This window comes from Pan paniscus, chromosome 6, assembly GCF_029289425.2.
Source record: "Pan paniscus chromosome 6, NHGRI_mPanPan1-v2.0_pri, whole genome shotgun sequence".
In the NCBI taxonomy this organism is placed as follows: Eukaryota; Metazoa; Chordata; class Mammalia; order Primates; family Hominidae; genus Pan; species Pan paniscus.
Window position 1 is genome coordinate 29,732,800 of NC_073255.2, and position 18,429 is coordinate 29,751,228.

Below are 18,429 nucleotides of genomic sequence, written 5' to 3' on the forward strand. Positions count from 1 at the left end.
GACCCTGTCTCTTAAAAAAATTATATATATATGTAATTTTTAATATATAATCATATACATAATATATATTTACATATATAAATTTTATATATATACGAATTTATAGGAGAGTAAATTTTGGAGGAGAGTAAAGCAATCACTAAAACACTGGTCATAATAAGAGGACATTGGTTACGTGGATGACAGGGTAAGAACCACTAATTAACTTGGTACAAATTCTGTGTGCTGTTGTAAGAAAGAATACTAGCCCAGGACACAGAGTATGTGAAATCACTTTGAAAATTGTGAAGGCTTTAATATTTTCTTGTAAGTAAGTCCTGTTGGTTCCATCTTCAAAATGTGTATTTTCTACTTCCCTTCCTCTCTATTGCCCAGCCACCATCCTAACCTCGGCTCTCATCCATTCCATTAATTCCTCACTTGTACTTAAGTCAACAACCATTTATGGGGCCTCATTGTGTCCTGTCCTTCATGCAATATAAAAATGAGGATGACAAAATGGTTGTCTTTATTTCCACTTTGGCGATTTACTTATATTTTGGCCTCCCAGAATCTTCTCTTGATCTTTTCCAATGATGTGAACTCTTCAGGATTTTAGTTTGGTTTCTACCTCCTTCCATGAAATTTCTAAATTATCCAAACCACATCAGTCACATTTTCCTGTAAATTACATTATTATTACTGTCCATTACCAAATAATTTAGCAATTAATTAACTTCTAAGGTTTTTTTTTTTCTTCCCTTTCATTTTTATCTCCAGTGCTTTGGTCTTTTTTTCCCAAGCTATCACAGTGACCATCTTTTCAACTTGCTTAGAATCCTAGTAAAGTACTAAGTATATATTTAGTAGGAACTAAGAGATTTCTCCTGGTTTATTCATTATTGGGGTCTCAAACCAAGAAAATAAGTTCTCAAACCAAGTAAATGGCACTGAGTAGCTGGCCTACAAAGAGATATTAAGCTGTATCCACAATTCTGTACAGCATGCCATTTAAAACACAAAAGAATAGTGCCTCAGGAAATACTATCCAGTGGGGTCGGCTGAAATAATACATAAACCTAACTATATAAACAATAATAATATAAAATAATTGGAGAAGACTTTCTAGCTCTATGAAAGCAGGAACCTTTTCTGTCTTGTTCACTACTTAAAATAGTGCATAGTAGATATTAATAAATATGTTGAAAGAATAGAGCAACTACAATAGCTAACACAAGCATCTTCTATATGTCAGATAATGTGCTAAATACCATACTTACATGATCATGTTTAATTCCTGCACAACCTTTGAGATTGGATTTATTAGTATTCTTTATTTTTTTGCATGTGGAAACTGAGGAAGAGAGAATTAGATAACTTCCCTGATGTTACAAAACCAAGTGACGAAGCCACCTGACTGCAGAACTTACATTTTTAATCATTCTGTCACATTTTATAGCATACTGCATTTTTACTGTAGTATAAGTATGTAAATTCTAATGAAGAAAAAGGAGTAAATCCCATTGGGTAGAGGAATAGTGGTGGGCCAAGACCTTGAGACAATTGGAAGGAGTTAAGAAACAGTGCAGTATGGATGGAGGCAAGTAAGGTCTTCAACCCTGCTCAGAGATAGCTACTGTTTTCCCTATCCTGTAATCCCACCAAACAGGGAAGGGAAATTAGCCTGTGCATTTTAAGGCTGCCAAGTCTTCGCCATTCATTTTTTTCATATTTGGAAAGCCTGCCCCATCTACCTCTTAGCCAGGTAAATTCTCATTTAGGCCCAAACCTCCTCCCTGGATGACAGTCACCTTGCACTGTCAGCCTCCCTAGCTAGAACATGGGTTCCGTGAGGACAGGGACTGTGTCTTATTTATTACAATCCTACTACCTGGGAAATAGGGGCCGAAATAAATATTTACTGAATGAGTCTGCGAAGCAAGGGGGGTATCAAAAGAGTCCCCCAGAACCTTCGGGACATGGGACTTTAATAATGTGTGCTGGATTAGAGTGAGTTGGCACTCAGGACAGAAAACAAGAGGGATGTTGGTTTCTCTTGGCTAAAGGAACCAGGACTTAGGAGTATCTCCTGGTGACCCCAAGAGTAGGGCAGGCACCTTGAGCTGCATATCCTGAGACACAGTACAGGGTAGACTTGGGCCCTTGGGGAAATCAAGGCCCTGCTGACTTAGCCCAACACGGCTGCACTGATGTCTCATCCTGTGGGGTGTCAAGCTTAAAGGTCACCATGAATACCAGGTGGAGAGAGAAACATGGGAGGGGTTGGGGGATGTGGCTTCTTAAGGTTTTTGCATGAGTTTCACTGAAGACAGTCTGGTGCTGTCATCTGGCATTAAATTTAGTCTGTTTTACTGAATGTCTGAAAAGTGCCAAAGATAGAAAGCTGCTTTGTGATTGCAAAGGCAGCTAAGCATTTATTCATGCTCATGCGCTGGCCAAGTTAATTTCCATATTGCTGAGTGCACGAATTGAAAGCACTTCCCTCCAGCACAGCTGTTTCCACAGGCACCTTTCAAATGCTGAATCCTCAGTCACTACCCTTGCAGTGATGTCAGAAATAGAAAACGATTAAAACTTTTATTCTTCTTGCAGCTGAAGAGTGTTGGGGAAGAAAGTTTTGTGGTTGCCTCTATCAGGCATGGTTGGAAAACGGGTGTCCTGATTACTCACTTAATCTGTTTATCAGTTTTTTAAAAATCACAAGGCAATACCCAGCCTTAAATCATGTAATTTAATCTGTCTTTAATGATTTTAAAGGCATTCAAGATCTTCCACGGCCTATTAAGAAAGGCTAACGATCATCAATATTACCTTTTATGATTGTTCTATGAACACTGACAATACTTGTCAATATATTTTCAATTAATAGAATGACAGCTTTAACTGATGCTAGACCAAAACTGTACTCACATTTCAATCACTGAGAGCTGGAGTTGTTGTTTCTTGTTAAATGTTTCTCAGCTATGGTTTTTTGTTTGTTTGTTTAGCACCAGCAGACCTGATAGCAATGGCAATTTTTAAGAAAAGAAAAAATTAGTTGGGAGAAAGGTAGTGTATGAGCTCTCACTCAGTGCTTCTCAAACTGTAATTTGCATATCAGTCACTTGGAGATCTTGTTAAAAATGCAGATTTAAGTTCAGTAGGTCTGGGGGAGGACTGAGATTCTGCACCTGCACAGATGAGGCTATCACTGCTGCTGGACCATAAGCCCAACTTGAGTAGCCACATTCCAGGAGACCAGGCTGTCTCAAAAAATTGGGATTTGACTTGACAGAATCTGAAGGCAAAACCAGGACTAATGGGTGGGAACTACAAGGCCCTGGATTCCAGCTCTGCCTAAAGGATGGGTTGTCTTACTATCTAATGAGTGCTATGAAAAATGGCAAAAACATGGCTGATCTATGAAAGTCTCTGGAGTGCTCCATCAGAGGCTGGTGGTCACCTGGCAGAGGCACCACAGAGAAGATTCAAAGACTGGCAGGGAGTTTAGAACAAGTGAGCTATGAGATCCTTTCTAAATCTTCTATCATAAACTCATGTCATACTAAACAGCAGCATTTGCATTAGCTCTATAACCTCGGGTACAATCCCTGACTTTGGGATCTAAGTGAGAAGATTAAAGAAAACAGGAGACTGAGCAATGAAGCTTCCACTTGGGTTCTGATGACTAAATGGGAGTAGCAGTCATCACCCGCCACCGTCACCATCCCTTCTTTCCCTTCACACACAGATGTAGCTCTCCAACCTCAGGCCAGGGCTAGGGAAGTGAATATCCAGATAATTCAGGCCCCAGAATGTTTCAAGTCTTACTACTTGGTTAGCCACAGACCAAAAACACTGGTGCCTTCATTACTTAGATAATGGGAGAATATTCATGCTGTCTTTGTGGTGAACCCTTGAGAAAGGGAAGGAAAATCAGTCCTTGCCAGCAGCTGATACTGACAACAAGGAGACAAAATCCCGTGGGCTGCCAGCTCTGTCAGTGGCTCCACCTGAGGTCATTCCCATCCTGAGTTTCCAAAGAGAAAAACGCTTTCCAACTGTATTGACCACAGACGGATTTATAATTAAAACAGCATTAATAAAAACACTTCAATGCACATATGACTATTTCCACGCTGTTGATCACTCACTCAGCATTTATGGCTACAATTACTTTGGCATGTTTTTAGGCCCCTCAGATATACTGGGAAGCCATTAATATTTGTTAAATATTCCCCTAATTGTATCAAGCCCCTTAAAGCTACAAACAGCATCTTCTATGCATTTTTCTCTCCTCCTAATGCTCTGTTTGGTAAGCAGGGTCTCTTACACTATTAAAGATGAAAACACCCAGCCCATAAATGTCATTCCTCTCTGGCCATGCAGCCCACTGGGGTGGTGATGGGGTTTTTATAGTTGCTATTGTGGTAGTGATTATAGTTATAAAAGTGACAACTACTATTTTTTTAATATATGTACCTTGTGGTGATTCTATAATGAAAGCATTATTATCCTCATTTTACAGATGAGAAAATTGAAGCTCCAAATTAGTTTGTGCAAGATCACAAAGAGGCAGAACCCATTTGCAGACTGCGTCTCGAGATCCGACGCAGAATCTCGCAGCTGAGTGTCCACTGTGGACAAGATCACCTAGAAGCACACTAGCACTCAGCTGAGCCCATCCAGGGCCACCTACTGACATTCCCCTACCAGTCCTGCCTCTCACCCCCCTACTCTCTCCCCCAGCGGAACAAGTCTGTCTTTTGTTCCAGGGGCATGTTTCTGCCCTCCATACACTTGTGGCTTAGTCAATAAAGACAAGATAGCTCTGTCCACCCAAGTGACTCAAGGGTCTCTTCTGAGTTTTTCTCTTTCCTTCAAAGTATACCATAATGATTGGCTTTCCTGTTCCATCATGGAATATTTAAGTCTCAGAGTGTGACACAGAATGAGGAAGTCATTTACCCAGCTCTTTCATTTAGAGATGAGGAATCTATGCTGAGTGATTCGTTTGGGGCCGCGAAAAATGAGTGAGGGGCTTTTAAGGACCAGGACCCAGGTCTTTTGACTCCAACTCATGAGCACACACCTTGTATGAAGGGGAGAAAAACTCCAAAACAGGCTCCTGTGTGAATGGGACTGGGGCCTGAGGTGAGACATTTTTCCTTTTTATATCACCCAGGACTGTTTTAATATTTTACCTTTATCATCTTTTAATTTAAAAAAAACCTTTCAGTGACATGTCACAGAGCCCTGCCCTTTGGTGTCTGGGCACAGAAGAGAATCACAGACTCTGCACTCAGATATAATACTCCTGTATGCCAACTACAGGGCATTCATGACTCTTCAAGGAGACCCACTGCTTTGCTGGACAGCACCAGCTGAGAACAGTGCTCTCTCTTACAGAGTGCTCAAAACTATTTTTTCAGAGCTAACTGAAATTTGCAATCAAAGCAGAGATACATTCTGACTAATCAACACATGCATGACTTAGAATCACAGGAGTAGGTGGCAGAAGTTTAGCACAATAAACTCTTCTTTATCTTGATCCAAATCAGAAGTGAATTATTTTCACAGTGCTACACAATAACTGGTTCTCATAATGAGAACCTAGCGACAATGTTAAGATCTCAGAGAACTTTACAAATCAAAGAAGGAATGACTTTAGTGCCAAGTATGTTATAGTCCAGTTTGTAACAGAGCTTCTTTTTAATAGGGGGGTCCCTGCTTAGAGGTCCAAAGCTCATTATCAGGAACTAGAGATACAAAGATGTAAAATCAAGTGCTGGATCTCAAGAAGCTAACATACATTACAAATGTTAATACAAGGGATAACACAAGGTTGAAAATTTGTAAATTGTCAAATGGGAGATTCACACAAACCTGCTGCAGGAGTTCAGACAGGCATAATCTCCAAGGCCTAGATCCACCTGAGCTGGGACTCCCAGAAAAAATGACACACAGTAAGCAGCAGGGTGTCTTAGATTCTTGAGGCCAACTTGATGAGCAGTCACAAACTTTGGTGGCTTAAATAAACAGATATTTATTCTCTAGCCGTTCTGGAGGCCAGAGGTCCAAAATCAAAGTGTTGGCAGGTCCACACTCCCTCTGGAGGATCTCAGGGGGATTCATTCCTTGCCTCTCCCTCTGGTGGCTGCCAGCATTCCATGGCATACCTTGGCTTGTAGCTGCATCACTCCAATCTCTGCCTCCACCATCACATCACCTTCTCCTCTATGTCTGTCTTCTCCCGAACGTGTTTCTTATAAGGACATTTGTCAGTGAATTTAGGGCCCACCTGGATAATCTGAGCTGCCCTACTCATCTCAAATCCTTAAATTAATTACATCTGTAAAGGTCCTTTTTCCAAATGTGGTAACATTCACAGGTTCCAGCATTAGGATGTGGACACATCTTTTTCTTTTAAAACAGTGTATATATTTATAGGGTACCTGTGCAATTTTCTTACATACACAGTTTGCATAGTGGTCAAGTCAGGGCTTTCAGGGTATCCATCACCACGTACATTGTGTCCATTACCTAATTTCTCCCCCTCCCTCACCTGCTGAGTCTCCATTATCTAGATCATTCCACTCTCTATGTCCACCTGAATACATTTTTTAGCACTCACTTATAAGAACATGTGATATTTGTCTTTCTGTGCCTGGCTTATTTCACTTAAGATAATGACCTGGTCCAGTTCCATCCATGTTGCTGCAAAATACATGATTTCACTCTTTTTGATGGCTCAACAGTATTCCATTGTGTGTATATATTTTCGTCATCCATGCAATCATTGGTGGAAACAGGTTAATTTTATATCTCTGATATTGTAAATACTGATGCAATAAACATATGAGTGCAGGTACCTTTTAGATATATTTATTTCTTTTCCTTTGGTTAGATACCCAGTAGATCATATGGTAGTTCTTTAGTTCTTTGGGAAATCTCCAGACTGTTTTCTGATGAGGCTGTACTAATTTACATTCCCATTGACAGTGTGAAAGAGTTCCCTTTCTTCGGCATCCTCACTAACATGTTGTTGTCTTTGTATTAATAGTCATTTGACTGATATAAGATGATATCTCATTGTGGTTTTGATTTGCATTTCCCTGATGATTATGTTGAACATTTTTTCATATACCTGTTGGCCACTTGCATGTCTTCTTTTGAAAAATGTTTATTCATGTCCTTTGCTTGTTTTTTTAATGAGATTATTTGTTTTTTGTTGTTGTGGTTGAGCTGTTTGAGTTCCTTGTATATTCTGGATATTAGTTCCCTGTTGGAAGCATAGTTTGCAAATATTTTCTCCCATTTTGCAGGTAGTCTGTTCACGGTTTTCCTTTTGCTGTGCAGAAACTTTTTAGTTTAATTAAGTAGGAAGTGAACATGTCTTTTGATGATTCAGCTCACTACACAGGGCCCCAGGGACCACGGGGCCAAGATGTGCCAGGAATGTGATTCATCTGAAGTAGGAACAGAGAGGAGGTGATTTAGGGTGACGTGGGCTTGTGTACAGATGCAGTGGAAAACACAGCTGAACTTGACGGTAGGGCCAGGGTGTAGGTTTTAGAGGGATGTCAGATGACACTAGGGAAGTCTTCTGTTGTGCCTCTGTCCTACTTCTTGCACTGTCACTTCTGGACCTTTAGTATTTTAATATTATCAAATTACTGAAGCAGACTTTCCCCTCCCCAGGAAAGAGCTATTGAATCGGTCAGCTCAGTTCACATTTGCATCAATAGCTTCTTGAGAACATTCCATTACCTTGTACAGCTGCTATGCTGTGCTCTCAACCAGAGCATCTGGGCCAGGGTTCTGCCTTCCTGTATCTTAAATGTGCCCACTGCCAACCATGAATAAATATATTTATTTTCTTAAGGCATCCCATGCAGTTTTCATCAAAGTAATATTTCTAAATCTCACCCAAATATATTTGCTGTGATTATTATTCCAGAATTGCAGAACAATACAGACAGTTCAGCAACTTTCCGGAAGTGTTTTAAGAGTTCAGTTTCTCGTGATCTTCAGAGTGTGGAATGCAGCTGACAGTCTGTCATTTGTGGATGTGGAGAGGAACAAAGAAGTCCTGACAACTCAAATATGTCATTTGAGCTGATACTTTAACCTCTTCTGATATCAAATGTTTGTTTGTGTCTTATAAGACTTACTCAGAGTGGAAATATATTGAGAGCTCAGTCTTATTTCTTCAGCCTTCCTGCCTCTGAGGTATGTTATAACCATAGGGGTGGCTAAAAGGTCAGCAGTAAGGAGGAGAAGTAAAAGGTCCAGAAAATGAGAATCTAGAAAACTATAAGAACTATATAGTTAATTATTTTTCTCAGTGGGGTCCACTAGAAAACAAACAAACAAACAACAACAACAACAAAAAACAGCTCCAGGCAAACAGGGATCCTAAGGCTACTTCAATCATCCACGTTCTTCTTGGCCCTGCATTCATAAAGATGTGAGCTGAGGGAGGCTTGTTTAAATAACAACCATTTGTACATAAGGCATGGAACTTGAATTAACTTCTGAAGTCTTCTAGCATCTAAAGAAACCCAGTGCTCTCCAAACAGTTGGTTGCCGGGTCACCTACCATTTATTAGCCATGGGACTCCAAACAAATCAGTTAATATCTTTGGGCTGTATTTCCTTTCCACAGTGGGGGAAACATTACAGACCTCACTGAGTTGTGCTGAGACTCCAAAGGGTAGCATGAAAGGATATTATGAGCTGTGAAGATGCTATCGGAGAGTTTTCACTTCGAGTGTCCCATGCTGAGTCTTCCTCTGAAAGCAGCCTAGACACAAGCCAAGCTGCCTGCCCCTGCACTGTGCCACCCACCTCCCAGCTGAAAAGATGAAGCAGGGAAGCAGCTGTGACATTGCTTAAGGGCTCCCGGGACTCCTCTGCTCACAAAAGGTGAATGTTTATTTGTCAAACACTTACATAGCACTTCCTACTACAGGCTCTCTTCAAACTAAGCAACCTACACCTAATAAGAAAACAAGGCAGAGAGAGGGTATTAACTTTGTCCAAGATCAAACAACTTATAAACAGCCGGAGATTCAAACACTGGCCGTCTGGCTCCAGAGTTCATGCTCGCTGCCTCTCCTCTTCTATGATCATCATAGAACAGTGTGAGACAACCACGATGTTTCCAAGGTCCCTCCTCCTTGACTGGACTTTCTTGTGGTGTTTATTCAGCCTATACTGAATACTGAAATAAATTTAGAGATGCTAAATCTTAGTATCTCTAAAGACATTATGAAATTAAAAGAAATAAATGGGGCCAGGTGTGATGGCTCACACTTGTAATCCCAGCACTTTGGTAGGCCGAAGGGGGTGGATCACCTGAGGGCATGGTGGTACTACAGGTGCACACCTGTAGTCCCAGCTACTCAGGAGGCTGAGGCAGGAGAATCGCTTGAACCCAGGAGGCAGAGGTTGCAGTGAGCCAAGATTGCAGCAATGCACTTCAGCCTGGGCAACAGAGTGAGACTCTGTCTCAAAAACAAACAAACAAAAAGAAAGAAATGGGACTAAGCATTTTCAATACCCAGACAGCTGAAATGATAAACACCTGGACATTATTAAAGTGTTAATTCACTTTTCCCTCCTTGGCAAATTCTTCCCCATTCCACTCACCTGTTTTATGAGTTCTGGCCCTGAGCCCAGCCAGGCTGGGCTCTCTGGAGTGCAGCATAATCTAATACCCTGCATAAATAAGCTCTCATCAGGTGACCCTGGGAGAGTTCAAGCCACTGTAGTTCAGCCCAGAAATAGCAGGGTGACAAGAGTGAATTGCATAATTGTATGGAAACTTACCTAGCAATAGATCTCTCCATTTCAAAACCCCTGCAATCATGAGTGAAGCACTTGTCAATTATTTTGACAGGATTTACTCTCTATTGCTAACTTCTATGCCAAATGCTAACAATACACTTTAAAACTGAATAGAGGCTGTGCTCTCTTTACCACTCATACTCTTTCCAATCAGAGTTGATTTCTTATTTATGATGAACTGTTCGGCTGTCCTGTCCTTCATAGCTTCGTATATCCCTGCTCAGGGCCTTTTAATAACAGGCTCTCAATACATATTGGCTGAAGAAATAAAACTCAAGGCTATAGGACTCTTTTGATAAAGACAAAGCATACTTGGTCATCTTTATCAAGCTAATCTGGCCTCTGGAATGTGTTACTTTGAAAATTCTAGGAAGGAAATGTAAGGGGGCAGTGGGAAAAAGACAAGAGGAAATTGCAATTACTCATATTTTACACATTTTAAAATAGCAATTCTCCCTCCTACTTAGATATTCCTTAACCCACTTAAATGTATCTACAAGACTTTGTGAATGGTAATCTTTCTACTAAGCAACTGCATGTTTATTCATTCATTAATTTAATCTACACTTACTGAATGTTTCCCATATGCTAGTCTAGATGCTTCTTATTTACTGTTTCATTTAGTTCTCAAAAGTAAGCAAAATTATCCAAATTTCACAGCTAAAAAGCTTAGACCCAGAATGTGTTTAAAAAACATGGCAAGGTTATCCAGCAGGCAAAAAGCAAAACCGGTGAGAACAAGCATCAGTTTCTAGAGCTGCGTCTTTACTTTTGTTTCAGACGTTCAATAGAGTAGTTCCTTCACAGACCACAGGTATAGAAGAACATTTATGGATGCCATCATTTGCCAGAATAAAATCAATGGGGAAGCCCTTCTTCATTTTATTACAGATCCTCACAACTGTCATTGGAGTGGAAGAGCTTAAGAATCTGTGGGCTTTTTGCTCCCGCATGTTCTCCATGTATACCTGGCCATACATTCTCACCTGCCCCAATAGAAGGATATTTGTCGCTGGTTTTCAATAAATTCAGTCCGACAATTTGTATCTTCTACATGCAAAGCCCTGTCCTAGGTGCTATGAGAAATAAAAGGATGTATAAACAGGACCCAGTACTTAAACAACCATATACTTTTTTAACCAATGAAGCAATCGAAAGAGGAAAGACGATGGCAGTGTTAAGCATGGTATTAGCCAAGCTCAAGGTTCCAAACCAGAACATTTGTGAAGGCTTCTCTCAAATCCTGTCGAGGGGCCTGGCAGAACTGGGCTGTTCTATTCCTCTGTTCCTTGTCTCTCATGAATCAACTCTAATCAGCCTTTCATCCCCAGGACTGCAAGGAAACCATCTGACAATGACACCAATGACCTGCACAAACCACGGTCATTTTCAGGCATTTTATTTGACCTATCAGCAGCTATTTAAACACAAGTTAATTAAAGAATAGCAATTCACATTTACTATGTAAATGATTTACAATGAGCAAATCTTGGTTTTTATAAAAATCATTTTAAATGCTTAAAGCAATAAATAAAAATTCTTGCTAAGGAAATGACATAATTCAAAAGGGCAGCAGGGTTTCATATGATCATTCTAGCTAAAGGAATAGTGGAGCCAAAACCTGGGATGAGGAAGAACACTGAAGATCCACTTAGAACTCTACAATAATAGGGTATGATTAAGACAGTCAGGAGGGACCAACAACCTATTTTTTTCTTATAGGCAGGGTCCCTTTAGTTCCTACAAGAAAAGTAGATTCCTCTATGGTGAAGACACGATATCTGAAAAGTGATCTACTTCAAAAAGAACCAATTCTGTAGAGTGTCACGGTTTTTGAAACAAGGTCATGTGAGTTCTGCTTCCAGAACTGGCCAAAGTAAAGGCAGCTCATCCGTAATTATACCAGTTTCTTAAATTTACAGAGGACTTTTCTCCAAAGACTGTCAATGTCTTTTAGCCACTGAAAACACTCAATTTTCTCTTACCGCATTCCACGGGAAAAAGCAGGAGTTGAGTTTTCCTCCATTTTATGAATGGAGAACTGAGACAACCTACACTTGCCTGAAGTTCATCCAATAACACAATATAAAGATTGCAACAGAGAGCTCTTGATTTTAACTCTTCTCTATCACTAAGGGGTGACAAACACAATGTCCATGCTGTGCTCTCCCTGCCTTATGCCCAGAAGTCACAGCTAAAAACACGGCAATCTTTCCCCTGAATGCAGACTCAGCTGCAAAGTCCTTCTTAACACAATGCTCTGTGCAGCTACTACCAAGAGATAGATGCTGGCATAGAGGGCGAGAGGGGAAAATCATTTACCACCCAAGCAAGGGCAAGGCTTAGCAGGATGGGGTAAGAATTCATCAACTTTTTTCACTTGTTTTAGGTATAGGTTATGCCTAAAGATGTCAATGTAGCCCAATTATTAAACATTCTATTGTATTCGTCACAAAAGCATTTTGTTAATGTGTAGAGTAAGGCATTTTTTATTTTAAAAGTATATATTCACATATACAGTGTATATTTTAGTGGGCTTTTGTACAACACTAAAAAGGTATGAGTGGTACACGTATGATACTGTAAAAGTTCCTGGGAGAAAAAAAGCTAGAACTATCCACTATGGGCATTCAGGACTTTCACAAATAAGAATTGAAGGTCAAATTAATGTTAATTATAATGATAAAAACATACATTTATATTTACTCAGCACCTATCCTGAGTCTGACCCTGGAATAAGTGCTTATTTTTCATCCTTACCACAATGCTATGAGAAAAGAACTATTATTATTCCAATTTTATTGATGAAAAAACTGAGGTTTGGAGAGTTTAAGGTCACAGAACCAATTAATGGGTGGACCCAAGATTGGAGAGTTAATGTTCTAATCACTATGCATACCTTTCTCCTCAAATTATCTTGAAGAGATTTTATTGACAGGTTGTTTTCATACTGGCAAAGTGAGGCTTATTGTTTTTAAAATCTCAGGAGCCCCAGTATTTAAGTTAAAAGATGATAGAACCCTCCTCCTAGGGTTTTCATGGCCCTAAGTTGTACATTTTGTCTTAGGTTAGATGTAAAAATGAAAACACCTAGGTCTCAATCATTTTCTCCTTCAAGGAAGCAAGCTCTTTTAACATAGGTATATAGGTAGGACAGTATCTCTACATAAACACATAGCTCCTTGAGATTTTATATGAATAGGTCTGAGATAGGAAGACCAGGTTCAAGTTTAAGTTCAGTTCAAGAAACAAGGACAAGAGAAAATTCAGCTCCAGAAAGTGAAAGAAAACTAGTGTGGCTGAAGTACAGATACTCTCAAGGTCACCTGGCAATACTGGATGAGAATTTAAGTAAAAATGACTTTAAAAAACCATGTCTTCCAGCTAAGATGGTGTTTTAAGTTCATGCATTTAATGCCCCTTCCCTATTGCCACTCTCACTCCAAATATGGCAAAAATATACAAAATGCCACCCTCACTCCAAATATGGCAAAAATATACAAAGTTATAAACATGTAGGGCTCTTTTGTGTCTGTGTGATAAAGAAACAAGATTAAATATTTCCAAAGAAAATGTGGTGCATATACTTATGCAGTGGACTACTATTCAGCCTTAAAAAAGAAAGACATCTTGTCATTTGCAATCACATGGATGAACTGGAGGACATTATGTTAAGTGAAATAAACCAAGCACAGAAAGAAAAATGCTGCATGATTTCACTTACATGTGGAATCTAAAAAAGTCAAACTTACAAAAACAGAGGATAGAATGGTAGTTACCAGGGTCTGATAAGTTCTGGAGATCTAATGTAACACCATGGCGACTGTAATTAATAATACTGCATTATTTACTTGATATTGGCTATAAAAGTAGATCTTAAATGTTCTTACCACACACACACACACACACACAAATAACTATGGGGGGTGATGGGTATATTAGCTTGATAATGGGTAATCACTTCCTAATGTGTACATGTATCAAAACATCACATTATACACCATAAATATATACAACTTTCATTTGTCATTTATTAGCTCAACAAACCTGAAAAAAAAAGAATAATGTGGCAAAAAAAGATTAAGTATCTCCATGGATCAGAACCAAATAGAAATGTAAAGTATACTGTAGACAAAGGTGTCCATTAGCCTGTTTCTGAGGGCTAATGAGGAGAAAAATGTCATCAGGAAAAGGCTGGGACCTGAGCCAGGCTCACTACTGGAAATCTGAAACTGTGGAGGGGGAAGCCCCCACACCACAATGAAAGAGAGCTTTAAAGATCTGCTTGCCCAGGGAGAGGTGAGAAGGGAGACACAGCCTCACAGCCAGGTGCTGGGCTATGCTGTCTGGGGCCTGGTGCTGGGTCCATCATCATCATGGAACAGAAGGCCCTTGCGGCAAATATTAGACTTGACTCTGCACTGGGGTCCTGGGAGGTAGGAAGTTGGCAACAGCAAATCCCTAGATGGGTCAGGGTGAGCGCAGAGAAAGAATACATGGAAAACAATCTCTAGATGAAGCTCTAAGCTGCAATTCCAAAGCACATGAGAAAAACTAGCACTAAGAAAAATGACCAATAAAATCAATATCAGATGTATCCCCTCCAGATGAAAGAAAGAAAGCAATTTGAAAATGACTTTAAACTGGTGTTTGAAATACAAGTAGGTATTTGTACAGATTATCTTTAGTTATATTTTCATATTCCTCTAATTAAATTTCTTACTATGTAAATCTTGAAGTTTTAAGTGTTTAACTGGTACTCTTCAGTGACGTGACTGGAAACACAGTGTCATCCTTATATTTAGCAACCGACAGACCATCAGAAATGGCTGCGCCCTAAGTGAGGAGAGCTTCAAAGCTTCCTGCACCTCTGCAGCACCTTTAAAGACGGAAGCACAATCTTGGGCCAGTTTGCGAAGGCAGATTGGGTATGGGGGGCCAAGGTGGACCACGTGGATGGAAACACTAAGCATACCCTGGGACAGAACACCTTTCTTCGACAAAAGGATGAGAAAGCAGATGGACCAGGAAAATGACCTCTGGAAATCAAACATGGGCTTTATAACTAACTTCAGGCTGAAGTTAAAATAAACTTAATAAATTCTCCACCTTCTCTGCCACAGAGGAAATATAAGTGTCTCCATTTATAAAGCCACATTATATGCATGTTAAAGCAGGAGACCCTAAATATAAAAGATGACCATTTGATGAATGAGTGACTGACTGACCAAGCATTCCAAGTCGGATAAAAGTTGAGGCATCAAGCACATTCCTCTTACCCTTCATGATGTAACTTCCAAAAAAGCTTTGTGAAAACCAAATCAATTCCAAATAACACACTGAAAAAAGTTTCTGTAGTATTTGATCTGAGAATTTCATTGTACTGTTCCAATTCCTATGGTGTAATCACCACCTGCTACTTAAATGAATCATGTTCTCCCCCTTTATCAAAGAAGGACATAACAATCCCTAGGTGTAAGGAAGATGGCGCAGGTAGGGGATATACCACATGCTGTTTTAATCCCAACCAGAGTTTTGGCTTAGGGAGAAAAATACTCCTGTGGAAAGCTGACAAAGAGGACAAGCACAGTGACCCTCATGAAAACAGAACTGCAGGGAGCCATGATGCATCAGCCAATGACTAATTTTAGTCTTGTCTTTTTTTTTTTTTTTTAATCCCAGAAGGAACCGATGACAGTGCTGACAAAATTCTCCTTAATCCCTCAGGGGAGATCCTGGAGGGCTTCCCAAATGTCAGGTCTGTGGCAAAATCTAATTTCCTGGAATCACAGATTCATGGGTGGCAAAGCTCCTTATCCCAGGCAACGCTCAGTTGGACAGACCCCTGATGATGTGTCATAAATGTGTAGACGTGACTGAGGTGGGAGTTGCTTAATTGCTGCTTCCAATTCTGGAACCAAAGACTCTGGGTGATTTCTCAGGCCAGCATTTTCCATGAGGAAAAGGAAATGCCAACAGAAGCAGCAGGTGCTGAAAAGGCTCAGAGACCACTTTGGTCAGAAATTCAGCTTTCTGACAGCTCATTCTCTCTCCATCTAACTGCTGGGGGAAGAATTATAATGATTAATGTGCATTTACTGCCACTGATCTAAAACCAGCAAATTCTGCCAACAAAGATTTATTAGAAAGGAAACCAAGAAACAATATATAATTACTCAACAGTTATTTAGGAGTTAATTATTCAGTCCTTTGTTTCAGTTCTTTCTTCCTCCTACTTAATTTCTTTGGACCATTTTTCTGTAGATTAGGTTACCTCATCCATTATAGATATAAAGCAGGTGAGACTCAAAGCTACTAACAGGGCAATCTGTGGTTACAAGCTGCCATAAAAGGTCTGATGAAGGGAAGAAAGTTGGGGTGGATATTATAATTACCAGAAAAATGATTGTTTTTTTGTTTTGCTTAGCAGGATATAAAGGAAAGAGTGGGCTCTGAAGCCAAACAGACTGAGCTTTGGTTCTTTCTTTGCTCCTTATTAGCTGTGTGTCCTTGGGCTAGTAACCTGGTCAGTCTGAGTCAGCTTCCTCATGGGGAAAATGGAGATGTTAAAATCTACATTGGGGGACAGTTGCAAGAATTAAATAAAATTATACGAAGAACCAAATGCAGTTCTTCCCACCTGGTAGGCACACATTATTAAAATTATACAGAATTTACTCTCCTCATACAGTCAAGAGATAACCAAAAGTAAATGCTCTTAAACTGAGAAGCAGGCTTTCCCAAGTAAATGTGTGCATTTTAACCAGCAAACTTGATGGCTTACATTTGCATATTAAAATTTACATGAGTTAAACTTTACCTGTCGACTTCCTTGCTTGGAAGAGCAGCTACTTGTGCTCCTTGAAGGTGATACCAATTTTTGGGACACACCAAGGTTCTTCTCATCACTCATCATGGACAGCAAATCACTTGGCCTCGAGACAATCAAAATGCCATCAGATGACAAGGGAGCCGAGAGTATGGAAGTCCCCAGTGGCAGGTGGTTTAGCTCTTATCCAAAGTATTTAAAAAACATTTTGGGTGGCCCAAAGGAAACCCTAAAACCTAAAAAAGAGAAATTAGAAAGAAGGTCAGAGGCATCAGATATCATCTCTAATTTGCCACAAATTGTCTGCAAGTGGCTTAAACATACTACAGATTACAGACTCACAATGTTTAGCTATAGCAGGGGCCGAGAAGGAAAAGAAGCTTTACGCCATTCTCTTACAGGGAATTTTGTATAGGTGGTTTTTCATGTAGCTTTGCAATATAGCAGGCTTAAGAACATTAATACAAAAATTTGAGTCCAGACACATAGAAAATCAGTACTATAAAAAATCTTAAAACACAGTAAGACACCACTTCACATCCACTGTGATAGCTATAATAATTTTTTTAATGGGAAATAACTAGTGTTGGAAAGAGTATGGAGAAATTGGAACCCTCAGACATTGCTGGTGGAACTGTAAAATGGCATAGCCATGGTGGAAAACAGTTTGGTAGCTGTTCTATTTCTCAAAAATTTAAACATAGAATTATCATATGATCCAGTAATTCCAATCCTAGGTATAGATCCAAAAGAAGTGAAAACAGGTGCTCAAACAAAAAGTTGCAGACCAATGTTCATAGCAATGTTATTCACAATAGTCAAAGGTGGAAAGAACCCAAATGTCCATCAACTGATGAATGGATGAACAAAATCTGGTATACACATTCAATGGAATATTATTCAGATATTAAAAGGAATGAGGTACTGATACATGCTATAACACCAATGAAACTTGACAACATTAGGCTAAGTCAAATAACCCAGACACAAAAAAATAAACATTGTATGTTTCCATATGAAATATCCAGAGTTGGCAAATCCATAGAGACAAAAGGCCAATAATTAGTGGTTACTGGGGGGAGAGTAGAGTGACTGCTTAATGGCTACAGTTTCTTTTTGGTGTGATAAGAATGTTCTGGAACTAGGCTGGGCTCAGTGGCTCATGCCTGTAATCCTAACGCTTTGGGAGTCCAAAGTGGGAGGATTACCTGAGGTAAGGATTTCAAAACCAGCCTGGCCAACATGGTGAAACTCTGTCTCTACTAAAAATACAAAAATTAGCCAGGCATGGTAGTGGGTGCCTGTAATCCCAGCTACTCAAGAGGCTGAGGCAGGAGAATCGCTTGAACCCGGGGCGGCGGGCGGGGGGACGGGGGGGTGGAGGCTGCAGCTCTTTGGGAGTCTTGCCCTGATGGAGGGGTTTCTAGTTTTCAAAGAGGAAATGTGGGCCTAGAATCACTGGCTTCTCCCACAGCCCTGGGTTAAGAGTAACTAACATGTTTGGTTTTGGCTTCAGAAAACCAGGACTTTATTTAACACACTAAGTTCAAGTAAATTCTACAGCTTTCCTAAGCAGGTTAACAACATCAAAATATACATACATATATATATATATCTCCAACCCATTCCATTATTAATGTTCACATAGTCTAATTATAAAAAGAAGAGTATCATTTATTTGTCTAGGAACCAGCTAGTTAACTATGATATCAAACCTGGCTAATTATCATATACTCTTTCCTACGCCTTCATTAACACTTAGTTCTTCA

The 18,429-nt window shown here is 39.8% G+C and overlaps 1 protein-coding gene across 12 annotated transcripts in view; it reads right to left on the reverse strand.

The window, feature by feature from the left end:
* Nucleotides 1–18,429, reverse strand: part of OSBPL3 (oxysterol binding protein like 3) — a 185,170-nt gene that overhangs the window by 79,343 nt on the left and 87,398 nt on the right. For 10 of the 12 annotated variants that reach the window (XM_003807926.5, XM_003807924.5, XM_034963825.3 and 7 more), the window contains exon 2: nucleotides 16,652–16,896. In XM_003807926.5, the coding sequence (XP_003807974.2) occupies nucleotides 16,652–16,747 (96 nt within the window). In that variant the 5' untranslated portion in view covers nucleotides 16,748–16,896. Of the gene's footprint in view, nucleotides 1–2,910; nucleotides 2,999–16,651; nucleotides 17,869–18,429 lie in introns of those variants that run through there. The other 2 variants (XM_063605652.1, XM_063605649.1) reach the window with 2 other exon arrangements.